General features: G+C 63.0%; 1 protein-coding gene across 1 annotated transcript; it reads left to right on the top strand.

Annotated features, from left to right (window-relative positions):
• Positions 1-2874: 2874 nt before the first annotated feature.
• Positions 2875-11046, top strand: NAPRT (nicotinate phosphoribosyltransferase). The gene is made up of 13 exons (XM_075705605.1): positions 2875-3061; positions 6592-6719; positions 6823-6905; positions 7112-7242; positions 7320-7435; positions 7549-7742; positions 7949-8089; positions 8265-8349; positions 8631-8711; positions 10050-10152; positions 10265-10422; positions 10703-10810; positions 10987-11046. Exons 1-13 carry the CDS (start codon positions 2875-2877, stop codon positions 11044-11046), a joined length of 1575 nt encoding a protein of 524 aa, XP_075561720.1.
• The last annotated feature ends 838 nt before the right edge of the window (positions 11047-11884 follow it).

Below are 11884 nucleotides of genomic sequence, written 5' to 3'. Positions count from 1 at the left end.
ATGCTGAGCGTGGCCTGTGGAAAGGGGAGGCAGGCGGTATTTCTAACTGTTGGCACACGCGGTGCGCCGCAGTGCCGGAGTCCAAGGTCTGGGCACAAGTAGCCAACACTGAGCAAACGGGTTGCGCTGCAAGCACCGGACAAAGCCGCAGCGGCGCCCAGCCTGGGCAGTACGCAACAGCCAAGTGATGATGTCTCCGGTGCCGGCTTTCCTGGCTGCGCACAGCGTCCTGTGTCAGATGTGCCCCGTGAAGACGTGCAGGTGCCCAGGGGAGCCTGGTGCTGAGCGGTGCCCTGTGCACACGGTGCCTGGTGCGGGTACGCCTGGGGCTCGTGCCTGCTGTGTGCTGGGCTATGCAAGCGTGTTGGCACGCACGGCACCGGGGTTGATGCACGTGGTGCCTGCTGTGCATGGTGGCTCTTGCCCTGGTGTTTTGTCATGCCTGGTGTGTGGCACGTGCCCTGCGCTCGGTCTTGGGATAGCTGGTGTGCATGATGCTGGCTGCGTGCGCCGTGTCCCCTGCGCCAACGTGCCTGGGGCTCCTTGTGCATGGTGTGCTGTGCGCTGCCATCCCTGGTGCCCCGTGTCCCTTGTACCACCTTTCCCCATGCCTGCCACACTGTGTGCCCAGTGTCCTGAGCACCCCTCTCCCTGCTATGGCCCTTGTCCCCTGAGTGCTGCCCTCGCCCCTGTGCCATGTGTCCCTTAAGCCACCGGTGCCCCATATGCCTGCTCCTCTGTGTGCCCAGTGTCCACTGTGCTGCCATCCCCAGAGTCCCTGGTGTTCTGGATGCTGGCACAGTTGAGGCCTTGTGTGCCTGGTGCTGGGTGTGCAGGGTACCATATCCCTGGTGTCCTGTGTCCCCTGTGTGCTGCCATCCCTGGTGCCCTGTGCATGGCCACCCCTGGTGCCATTGTGTCCTATGTCCCCTGTGTGCAGCCATCCTGGGTGCCCTGTGTCCCCTGTGTGCTGCCATCCCTGGTGTTATGTGTGCCCTGTGTGCAGTGTCCCTTGTCTGCTGCCAGCTCTGGTGCCATTGTGTCCCGTGTCCCCTGTGTGTCCTGAGTCCCTTATGTGCTGCCATCCCCAATGCCCTGTGTTCCCTGCGTGCAGTGTCCCCCGTGTGCTGCCATCCCCGGTGCCCCGTGTCCCCCGTGTGCTGCCATCCCCGTTGCCGTTGTGTCCTGTGTCCCCTGTGTGCAGCCATCCCCGGTGCCCAGTGTCCACCGTGTGCTGCTATTCCCGTGTGCTGCCATCCCCGGTGCCCCGTGTCCCCCGTGTGCTGCCATCCCTGGTGCCATTGTGTCCTCCGTCTGCTGCCATCCCCAGTGCCATCGTGCCCCGTGTGCTGCCATCCCCAGTGCCATCGTGCCCCGTGTCCCCCGTCTGCTGCCATCCCCGGTGCCATCATGCCCCACACCCCCTGTGTGCTGTCATCCCTGGTGCCATTGTGCCCCGTGTCCCCCGTCTGCTGCCATCCCCGGTGCCATCGTGCCCCGCACCCCCTGTGTGCTGCCACCACTGATGCCATCGTGCACCCTGTCCCCCGTGTGCTGCCATCCCCGGTGCCCCGTGTCCCCCGTCTGCTGCCATCCCCGGTGCCATCGTGCCCCATGTCCCCCGTCTGCTGCAATCCCTGATGCCATCGTGCCCCGTGTCCCCCGTCTGCTGCCATCCCCGGTGCCATCGTGCCCCCGCACCCCCTGTGTGCTGCCACCCCTGATGCCATCGTGCACCCTGTCCCCCGTGTGCTGCCATCCCCAGTGCCCCGTGTCCCCCATCTGCTGCCATCCCCGGTGCCATTGTGCCCCATGTCTGCCGTGCACTGCCATCCCTGGTGCCATTGTGTCCCCCGTCTGCTGCCATCCCTGGTGCCATCGTGCCCCGCGCCCCCCGTGTGCTGCCATCCCCGGTGCCATCGTGCCCCGCACCCCCTGTGTGCTGCCACCCCTGATGCCATCGTGCACCCTGTCCCCCGTGTGCTGCCATCCCCGGTGCCATTGTGCCCCATGTCTGCCGTGCGCTGCCATCCCTGGTGCCATTGTGTCCTCCGTCTGCTGCCATCCCCAGTGCCATCGTGCCCCGTGTGCTGCCATCCCTGGTGCCATCGTGCCCCGTGTCCCCCGTCTGCTGCCATCCCCGGTGCCATCATGCCCCGCACCCCCTGTGTGCTGCCATCCCTGGTGCCATCGTGCCCCGTGTCCCCCGTCTGCTGCCATCCCCGGTGCCATCATGCCCCGCACCCCCTGTGTGCTGCCATCCCCGGTGCCATCGTGCCCCGCACCCCCTGTGTGCTGCCATCCCTGGTGCCATCGTGCCCCGTGTCCCCCGTCTGCTGCCATCCCCGGTGCCATCATGCCCTGCACCCCCTGTGTGCTGCCATCCCCGGTGCCATCATGCCCCGCACCCCCTGTGTGCTGCCATCCCTGGTGCCATCGTGCCCCGTGTCCCCCGTCTGCTGCCATCCCCGGTGCCATCGTGCCCCCGCACCCCCTGTGTGCTGCCACCCCTGATGCCATCGTGCACCCTGTCCCCCGTGTGCTGCCATCCCCGGTGCCATTGTGCCCCATGTCTGCCGTGCGCTGCCATCCCTGGTGCCATTGTGTCCCCCGTCTGCTGCCATCCCTGGTGCCATCGTGCCCCGCGCCCCCCGTATGCTGCCATCCCCGGTGCCATCGTGCCCCGCGCCCCCCGTCTGCTGCCATCCCCGGTGCCATCGTGCACCCTGTCCCCCGCGTGCAGCCACCCCTGGAGCCCCGCGCCCCCCGTGCCCGCCCCTCCCCGTGCCGGCCCCGCCCCCCCGCGCGCACCCGCGGCCCTGCCCGCCGCCTCCCGCCGCTCCCAGGCTGCCCCGCGGCGGCGCGGCCGGGGCCATGGCGCCGCTGACCGATCTCTACCACCTCACCATGGCCTACGGGCACTGGCGGGCCGGCCGGCACCGCGCCCCCGCCACCGCCGAGCTCTTCTTCCGCCGGGGGCCCTTCGGCGGAGCCTTCGCCCTGGGCGCCGGCCTGGCCGAGGGGCTGCGCTGCCTCCGCGCCTTCCGCTTCTCCGCCGCCGGTGCGTGGGGCTTGGGGGGGACACACGACACCTCCGGGGGTCCTTCGGGGGCACCTGGGGGAGAGGGACAGGCTTCGGGGGGGGACGGGGGGACCGCCCGGTGGGACAGGGGCAGCTCTCAGGGGGACCAGGAGACCCCTCAGGGGGACCTGGGAGGGACAGGGACATCGATCAGAGTGACAGGGACAGCCCTTGGAGGGTCTTGAGGGGACCAGGAGACCCCTCGGGGGACCTGGGGGGGACAGGGACATCGATCAGACAGGGACAGCCCTTGGAGGGTCTTGAGGGGACCAGGAGACCCCTCGGGGAACCTGGGAGGGACAGGGACATCGATCAGACAGGGACAGCCCTCGGAGGGTCTTGAGGGGACCAGGAGACCCCTCGGGGGACCTGGGGGGGACAGGGACATCGATCAGACAGGGACAGCCCTTGGAGGGTCTTGAGGGGACCAGGAGACCCCTCGGGGGACCTGGGGGGGACAGGGACATCGATCAGACAGGGACAGCCCTTGGAGGGTCTTAAGGGGACCAGGAGACCCCTCGGGGAACCTGGGAGGGACAGGGACATCGATCAGAGTGACAGGGACAGCCCTTGGAGGGTCTTGAGGGGACCAGGAGACCCCTCGGGGAACCTGGGAGGGACAGGGACATCGATCAGAGTGACAGGGACAGCCCTTGGAGGGTCTTGGGGGGACCAGGAGACCCCTCGGGGAACCTGGGAGGGACAGGGACATCGATCAGACAGGGACAGCCCTTGGAGGGTCTTGGGGGGACCAGGAGACCCCTCGGGGGACCTGGGAGGGACAGGGACATCGATCAGAGTGACAGGGACAGCCCTTGGAGGGTCTTGAGGGGACCAGGAGACCCCTCGGGGAACCTGGGAGGGACAGGGACATCGATCAGAGTGACAGGGACAGCCCTTGGAGGGTCTTGGGGGGACCAGAAGACCCCTCAGGGGGACCTGGGGGGGACAGGGACAGCCCACAGAGTGACAGGGACAGTCCTCGGAGGGTCCTGGGGGGACAGGGACAGCCCTCAGGGGAACGAGGAGATCCCTCAGGGGGACCTGGTGGGGACAGGGACATTGATCTGAGTGACAGAGACAGCCCTCAGAGGATCCTGTGGGGACAGAGACAGCCGTCAGAGGGACCGGGAGACCTGGTGGGGACAGGGACTTCAATCAGAGTGATACGGACAGCCCTCGGAGGGTCCTGGGGCGACAGGGACAGCCCTCAGAGGGACCTGGGGGGGGACAGGGACAGCCCTCGGAGGGTGTTGGGGGGGACAGGGACAGCCCTCAGAGGGACCAGGAGACCCCTCAGGGGGACCTGGGGGGGACAGGGACATCGATCAGAGTGATCCGAGGACAAGGAAAAGGCTGAGGTACTTAACGCCGCCTTTGACTCTGTGTTTAACAGCCGGACCAGCCATCCCCAGGGTACTCAGGTCCCTGAGCTAGAGGATAGGGATGGGGAGCAGAATGGAGCCCTCATAGTCCAGGAGGAAGCAGTTAATGACCTGCTATGGCACCTGGACACTCACAAGTCTATGGGGCCAGATGGGATCCACCCGAGAGTACTGAGGGAGCTGGCGGAGGAGCTTGCCAAGCCACTTTCCATCATCTGTCAGCAGTCCTGGTTAACAGGGGAGGTCCCTAATGACTGGAGGCTTGCCAACGTGACGCCCATCTACAGGAAGGGCCGCAAGGAGGACCCGGGGAACTACAGGCCTGTCAGCCTGACCTCGGTGCCGGGGAAGATTATGGAGAGGTTCATCTTGAGTGAACTCAACAGGCAAGTGCAGGTCAACCAGGGGATCAGGCCCAGCCAGCATGGGTTCATGAAAGGCAGGTCCTGCTTGACCAACCTGATCTCCTTCTATGACCTGGTGACCCGCCTGGTAGATGATGGAAAGGCTGTGGATGTCATTTACCTGGACTTTAGCAAAGCTTTTGACACCGTCTCCCATAATATTCTCCTTGGGAAGCTGGCAGCTGATGGCTTAGATGGGCATAGTCTTCGCTGGGTAGAAAAACTGGTTGGGTGGCCAAGCCCAGAGAGTAGTTGTAAATGGAGTTAAGTCCGGTTGGCAGCCGGTCACGAGCGGTGTTCCCCATGCTCTGTTTTGGGTCCAGCCTTGTTTAATATCTTTATCGATGATCTGGATGAGGGGATTGAGTGCACCCTCAGTAAGTTTGGAGGTGACACCAAACTGGGTGGGAGTGTCGATCTGCTGGAGGGTAGGATGGCCCTGCAGAGGGACCTGGACAGGATGGACTCATGGGCTGAGGCCAACTGTATGAGGTTCAACAAGGCCAAGTGCTGGGTCCTGCACTTTGGGCACAACAACCCCATGCAACGCTCCAGGCTTGGGGAAGAGTGGCTGGAAAGCTGCCTGGCCGAAAAGGACCTGGGGGTGTTGGTTGACGGACAGCTGAACATGAGGCAGCAGTGTGCCCAGGTGGCCAAGAAGGCCAACAGCATCCTGGCTTGTGTCAGGAATAGTGTGGCCAGCAGGAGCAGGGAGGTGATTGTCCCCCTGTACTCGGCACTGGTGAGGCCGCACCTGGAATACTGTGTCCAGTTTTGGGCCCCTCAATACAAGAAAGACATTGAGGTGCTGGAGCGTGTCCAGAGAAGGGCAACGGAGCTGGTGAAGGGTCTGGAGCACAGGGCTGATGAGGAGCAGCTGAGGGAACTGGGGTTGTTTAGCCTGGAGAAGAGGAGGCTGAGGGGAGACCTTATCGCTCTCTCCAACTACCTGAAAGGAGGGTGTAGTGAGGTGGGTGTTGGTCTCTTCTCCCAAGTAGTTAGCGATAGGACAAGAGGAAATGGGCTCAAGCTGCGCCAGGGGAGGTTTAGGTTGGAAATTAGGAAAAATTTCTTTATGGAAAGGGTGGTCAAGCATTGGAACAGGCTGCCCAGAGAGGTGGTGGAGTCCCCATCCCTGGAAGTGTTCAAAAAACGGGCAGATGTGGCACTCTGGGACATGGTTTGGTCTAGTCTACCCTTGACTGGCTTAGAGTAGACTTGGTAGTGTAGGTTAATGGTTGGACTGGATGATCTTAAAGGTCTTTTCCAACCTAAACGATTCTATGACAGGGACAGCCCTTGGAGGGTCCTGCTGGGGACAGGGACAGCCCTTAGGGGAGAGTGGGACAGCTCAGGGGGGACAAGGACATCCCTTAGAGGGAGCAGGAGACCCCCTCAGGGGGATTTGGGGGAACAGGGACATCCCTCAGAGGGAACTGGGGGACATGGGGGGGGACACACAGACATGGACAGCCCTCAGCGAAACTTGGGGGGACGCCAGAGCACCCTCCAGGACAGCGCTCCTATGGACAATCCCTCAGAGGGGACTTGGGGGGGGCCGCGGCACCCTCTAAGGGCTGGGGACACCCCTGCCCGCGAGCTGTCACCTGCCCCTGGCATGGCGGGGGGGTTCAATCCCTCTGGCCTGACCTGTGCCACGGGAGGACGGTGGCTCGGGGGAGCAGCCCACCCCGGTGCCCGCTGAGCTCTGTCCCCGCAGACGTCGCCTACCTGCGCTCCGTCCTGCCCAGCACCACGGAGGAGGCTTTCTTCGATTACCTGGCCACCCTGGACGCCTCAGAGGTGACCGTCTCTGCCATGCCGGAAGGTTCCGTCGTCTTTGCCAGGGTGGGATGCGCTCAGTACCCTTCCCTGCTCCAGCGGGGCTTTGGGGCCATCGGCTCCTGATATCCCTGGGGAGGATGATGTCACCGCCCGGCTGTCCCCGCAGGTCCCGTTCGTGCAGGTGAAGGGGCCGCTGCTGGTGGTGCAGATGCTGGAGACCACGTTGCTGTGCCTGCTCAGCTACGCCAGGTAGGGACGCGTCCTGCTTTGGTCCCCCAGCTGCCGGGGACCGCGTCTGTCTCCGCTGTGCTAAATCCTCCGAGTCCCGCTGCCTCCTCCCCATGCATCGGCTGCGGTCGCGCAGCGAGGGTCCCGGAGCCCCCCGACTCTTGGCTCTGCGCTGGCTCCATGCTCAGCCTGGCTTGCTGTGACCTGTCCCTTCGTCCCCCCACCAGCCTGGTAGCCACCAACGCCACTCGCTTCCGACTCCTTGCTGGCCCGGATGTGAAGCTGATGGAGATGGGGCTCCGTCGTGCTCAGGGGCCGGACGGTGCCCTTTCAGCCTCCAAGTACTCCTACATTGGGGGTGAGTGCTGCCCCGCGGCGCCCCGCGGCATCGTGGCCACGCCGTCACCTGTGTCCCTGTCCCGTCCTTCCTCGCAGGCTTTGACTACACCAGTAACGTCCTGGCAGGGAAGCTCTATGGCATTCCGATACGCGGCACCATCGCCCACTCCTTCATCATGTCCTTCACCTCGCTGGAGGAGGTGCAGCCCCGGGTGAGCGTCACTGGTTGGGCAGGGGACGGGGATGGGATGCTCTACCCGTGGCCGCGCTTCCGGCGCCGTGGAGGATGCCACGGGGGTGCGCAATGCCCGTGTCCCCTGGGCAGGAGCTGCCGCCGCTGGCAGGAGGAGAACCGGTGGACCTCCCGGCCCTGGCCGAGTCGTGGCTGGGGCGGGTGTGCGAGCTGCTGCAGACTCCCCCTGAGAAGGCGAACCGGGGCGAGCTGGCCGCCTTTGTGTCCTACGCCATCGCCTTCCCGCAGGACTTCCAGGGGCTGCTGGACACGTACTGCGTCAGGAGGTGAGGACACCAGTTCCTGCCCAGCGTGGCGTTGCCCATGGACATGTCCCTCTTTGCTTGGTGGCTTTGAAGGAGGGACGTTGCCACCTGGCAGCATCCCTGCGCTTCACTGTTGCGTGATGCAGGGCTTGGACCCGCTGCTGGACCTGCCCTGTGTCCCTGTCCCACCAGGCAAGGGACATTAACCCTCTCCTCGCCCATGCCAGGAGCGGCTTGCCGAATTTCTGTGCCGTGGCACTGGCGCTGCACCAGCTGGGGTACCAGGCTATCGGGGTGCGCCTGGACAGCGGGGACCTGGCCCAGCAATCCAAGGAGATGCGCCGAGTGTTCCGAGCCTGCGGCGCTCAGTGAGTCCTCCACCAAACCTGGGTTGGCTGCCACCAGTCCCCAGCTTCCCCACCTTGGGCACCCAGCACCTCGTCCTGCTGGGGCGGGAGCCCTCGCTGCTCAGGGAGGGTGCTGCGAGCAAAGCCAGGGGTGTCCCCCCCCAAACCCCTCGCTCACTCCCCTGCTCCTCTCCAGCTTTCAGGTGCCCTGGTTTGAGACCATCCCTATCGCTGTCAGCAATGACATCAGCGAGCAGAGCCTGGAGAAGTTCAGCCAGGAGGTGAGGTAGCTGCTGTCGGGGCTGAGACGTCACCTTGGCTTTCGCTGGCGCCGCTGAGGTTTGGAATGCGTGGGGTGGACGTGAGAGTCACCTGGGACTTTCTCCCTGGGTGAGAACAGAGAAGACTTTCTAGGCTGGGAAAAAAAAAATGGCTTTTGGGTGGGACAGACGGACAGACAGACACCGGGCAACTTCAGGCAGAGCATCCTCTGACCTGCCCTGTGGCTCTGGTTTTGGCACGGGCTTGTGCTTGATGGCCGCTGTCTTCTCTGCTGCTTCAGGGGAATGAGATCAACATCATCGGCATCGGGACACACCTGGTGACATGTCCCCTGCAGCCGTCGCTGGGCTGCGTTTACAAGGTAGGGTTGGCAGCTCCCTGCTCTGCTTGGCACGTGGGGCTCCCTGGCTTCTCCCCGGCTTCTCCCCGGCTTCTCCCAGCTGGGGCCAAGTAGCAAAGGGTGCTCCAGCCCTAAGGGACTCTGCTGCAAGGCCAACAGCATCAAATCACACAATGGTTTGGGTTGGAAAGGACCTTTAAAGATCATCCAGTCCACCACCCCCCCACACCCCTCTCACCCCCGCCCGCCATGGCCAGGGACATCTCCCACTAGATCAGGTTGCTCAGAGCCCCGTCCAACCTGACCTTGAATGTTTCCAGGGATGGGGCATCTACCACCTCTCAGGGCAACCTGGGCCAGTGTCTCACCACCCTCATCGTAAATAACATCTTATATCCAGTCTAACCCTATGCTCTTTCGGTTTAAAACCATTGACCTGTCTCGTGTCACTACAGGCCCTACTAAAAAGTCTACCCCCATCTTTCTTACAAGCCCCCTGTAAGTACTGAAAGGCCACAAGAAGGTCTCCCCGCAGCCTTCTCTTCTCCAGGCTGAACAACCCCAACTCTCTCAGCCTTTCTCCATACCAGAGGTGCTCCAGCCCTCTGATCATTTCCGTGGCCTCCTCTGGACCCGCTCCAAGAGGTCCATGTGTGTCCTGTGCTGGGGACCCCAGAGCTGGACGCAGTGCTCCAGGGGGGTCTCAGGACAGCGGAGTAGAGGGGGAGAATCCCCTCCCTCGACCTGCTGGCCACGCTGCTTTGGATGCAGCCCAGGAGATGATTGGCTTTCTGGGCTGCGAGCACGCATTGCTGGCTCACATTCACTTTTTCATCCACCAATACCCTCCCAAGTCCTTCTCTGCAAGGCTGCTCTCAATCCACTCATCGCACAGCCTGTATCCATGATTGTGATTGTCCCAACCCAGGTGCAGCACCTTGCACTTGGCCTTGTTCAACTTCATAAGGTCCACACAGGCCCACCTCCCCAGCCTGTCAAGGTCCCTCTGGATGGCATCCCTTCCCCCAAGGGAATCAATGGCACCACTCAGCTTGGTGTTATCTGCAAATTTGCTGGGGGTGCACTCGATCCCACCATCTCTGTCATCTTTCTTGGAAATAACAGTCATGAGACTGCTACAGCACCAAGCTTGCAGGCAGGAGGAGGCAGGATGTCCAACTTTGAGGTTGGTTGTTTTTTTCTTTTTTTTAATGATTTCTTCAGCTGGTTGGTGTCAGTGGTCTCTCCCCGCCCCCCCCCAGTGCGGGTACACACATAGAGGGGACAGAGCTCAGCACGGTCCCCAGCTGGTACTTGTGACAAAAATAAGGTGCCCATCCCCATAACCTTCTCCTACAGCTGGTGGAGGTCAATGGCTCCCCATGCCTGAAACTCACAGAAGAGGAGGAGAAGATGACGATCCCAGGGACTAAGACGTTCTATCGGCTCTATGACGCTGCCGGTGAGTTGGGACCCCTTGTCATGGTGCTACCCCACTGGCCTGCCCTTCTGCTCCATAACCCTGTCCCTGGTGTCCCGTGCACCCACTGGCCCCTAACCTGGCACCCCTGCAGGTCATCCCTTCATGGACCTCATGGCTCTGGAGGAGGAGCCCTCGCCCAGCGCAGGGCAGGAGCTGGCAGTCCACGTCCTGGGGCGGCTTGGCGAGGCCAGCAAGGTCATGCCCACCACCGTGGAGCCCCTCCATTGCACGTACTTCAGAGATGGCCAGGTCAGGGGTGGCTCCGCCTTCTGGTGTTGGGTTGTCCTTCCCCACGTTGGGTGAAGAACCAAGCCAGGGCCATGGTGTCTTGGCAGTAATGGCAGCATCAAAGGGTTAAACCCCAGCGTTTCCTTGCATCTGAGATGTCCCCTGTCACATCGGGGTGGGGGGGGGCCACCATCACCTGGACATGGTGGCGTCGGAGTCCAGCCTTGAGCTGGCTCGTTGGGGATTGGGGCTGGGTGGTCAGCACCCGACATGGACATGGTCCCGCATCTCTGTCCCACAGGTGTGTGAGCCGCTGCCCAGCCTGCCAGAGGTGAGGACCCACGCGCAGGCGTCCCTCAGCCTGCTCAACCCCATTCATCGACGGCTCCATGAGCCGCAGCCCTACCCGGTACGTCCACCATTTGCCAGGCACCATCGGTACCCACCCAGGAACCCCGCCCGGCCCCGGTGGCCTGAGCAAAGCCAGTGTGGCTCCACTGTGGAGCTGCAGCAGTGCGTGGATATGGGGCTGCAGTCCTGCCTGGGGAGCGTACGCTCACTGTCCCCTCTCGCTCCCATTGCCAGGTGGCCATGACAGAGAGGTTGCACTGCCTCCTCACCGAGCTGAGGCAGGCCAGCCAGTGACGGGGTCCCCACTCACCCCTCACCCTGTGCCAGCCCACACTGGGCACAGCCCCTGCCTGGGGCCGGCTCTTCTGCGCTCATTTGAAGACCAGCTAATTGGGAATTAATGGTTCTAATGACATTGCTGCTGCATGGTGCTGATCTGAAGACCCTGGAGGAACTGGAAGCTCTCCCTGGGGTCCCAGGAGCAAAGCTGAGAAGAGTGGGATGGGGCAGGCAGAGCTGGGAGGCAGCTGCCCACATGTTCTCTGGAAGTGATGGGCCTTCACTGCCTGCCTCGGTGGCCTTACTAGCCCTGCACCTTCTGCCATGGCAGCACTGCCCATCTTGGTGGCCCTGACAACCTTGTGCCTTCTCCTGTGGCAGCGCTGCCCGCCTTGGTGGCCCTGCACCTTCTGCCATGGCAGCACTGCCCGCCTTGGTGGCCCTGCCAGCCCTGCACCTTCTGCCACGGCAGCGCTGCCCGCCTTGGTGGCCCTGCCAGCCCTGCGCCGTCTGAGGTGGCAGCCAATGCTGAAGCTCTGCAGTGGCACCAGAGACCAAGTCTTGAGTGCACAAGAAGGGGTCCACCATGAGAAGGGCCAGCCTGGTCCCCAACCCACATCCTGGGGGACATCCGTGGCAGATGCACTTTGTGCTTCCTATTCTCAGCTTTGGCTCTGTGGCCACATTCTTTCCATTTTGTATGGGTTCCCATGATGGGGTGGAGGCTGGTGCCAGGGTGATGACACCGGCTCCAGGGTGATGCCTGCAACTCTCTAAGCTGATGTTCATAGAGGAAGCGTGGCACTAATCCCTGTAATTAACTTGATTCAAAGCAAAAAAATGAAACAAAGGC

The sequence above is a fragment of the Pelecanus crispus genome, chromosome 2, assembly GCF_030463565.1.
Source record: "Pelecanus crispus isolate bPelCri1 chromosome 2, bPelCri1.pri, whole genome shotgun sequence".
NCBI lineage: Eukaryota > Metazoa > Chordata > Aves > Pelecaniformes > Pelecanidae > Pelecanus > Pelecanus crispus.
This window is presented reverse-complemented; position numbering and strand designations above follow the sequence as displayed.

Coding starts and splice junctions, on each gene's coding strand:
- NAPRT (XM_075705605.1), top strand. CDS start 2,875: ATGGCGCCGCTGACCGATCTCTACCACCTCACCATGGCCTACGGGCAC. Junction 7,243..7,319: donor CAAGTACTCCTACATTGGGG/GTGAGTGCTGCC, acceptor CCTTCCTCGCAG/GCTTTGACTACACCAGTAAC. Junction 10,153..10,264: donor TCGGCTCTATGACGCTGCCG/GTGAGTTGGGAC, acceptor GCACCCCTGCAG/GTCATCCCTTCATGGACCTC.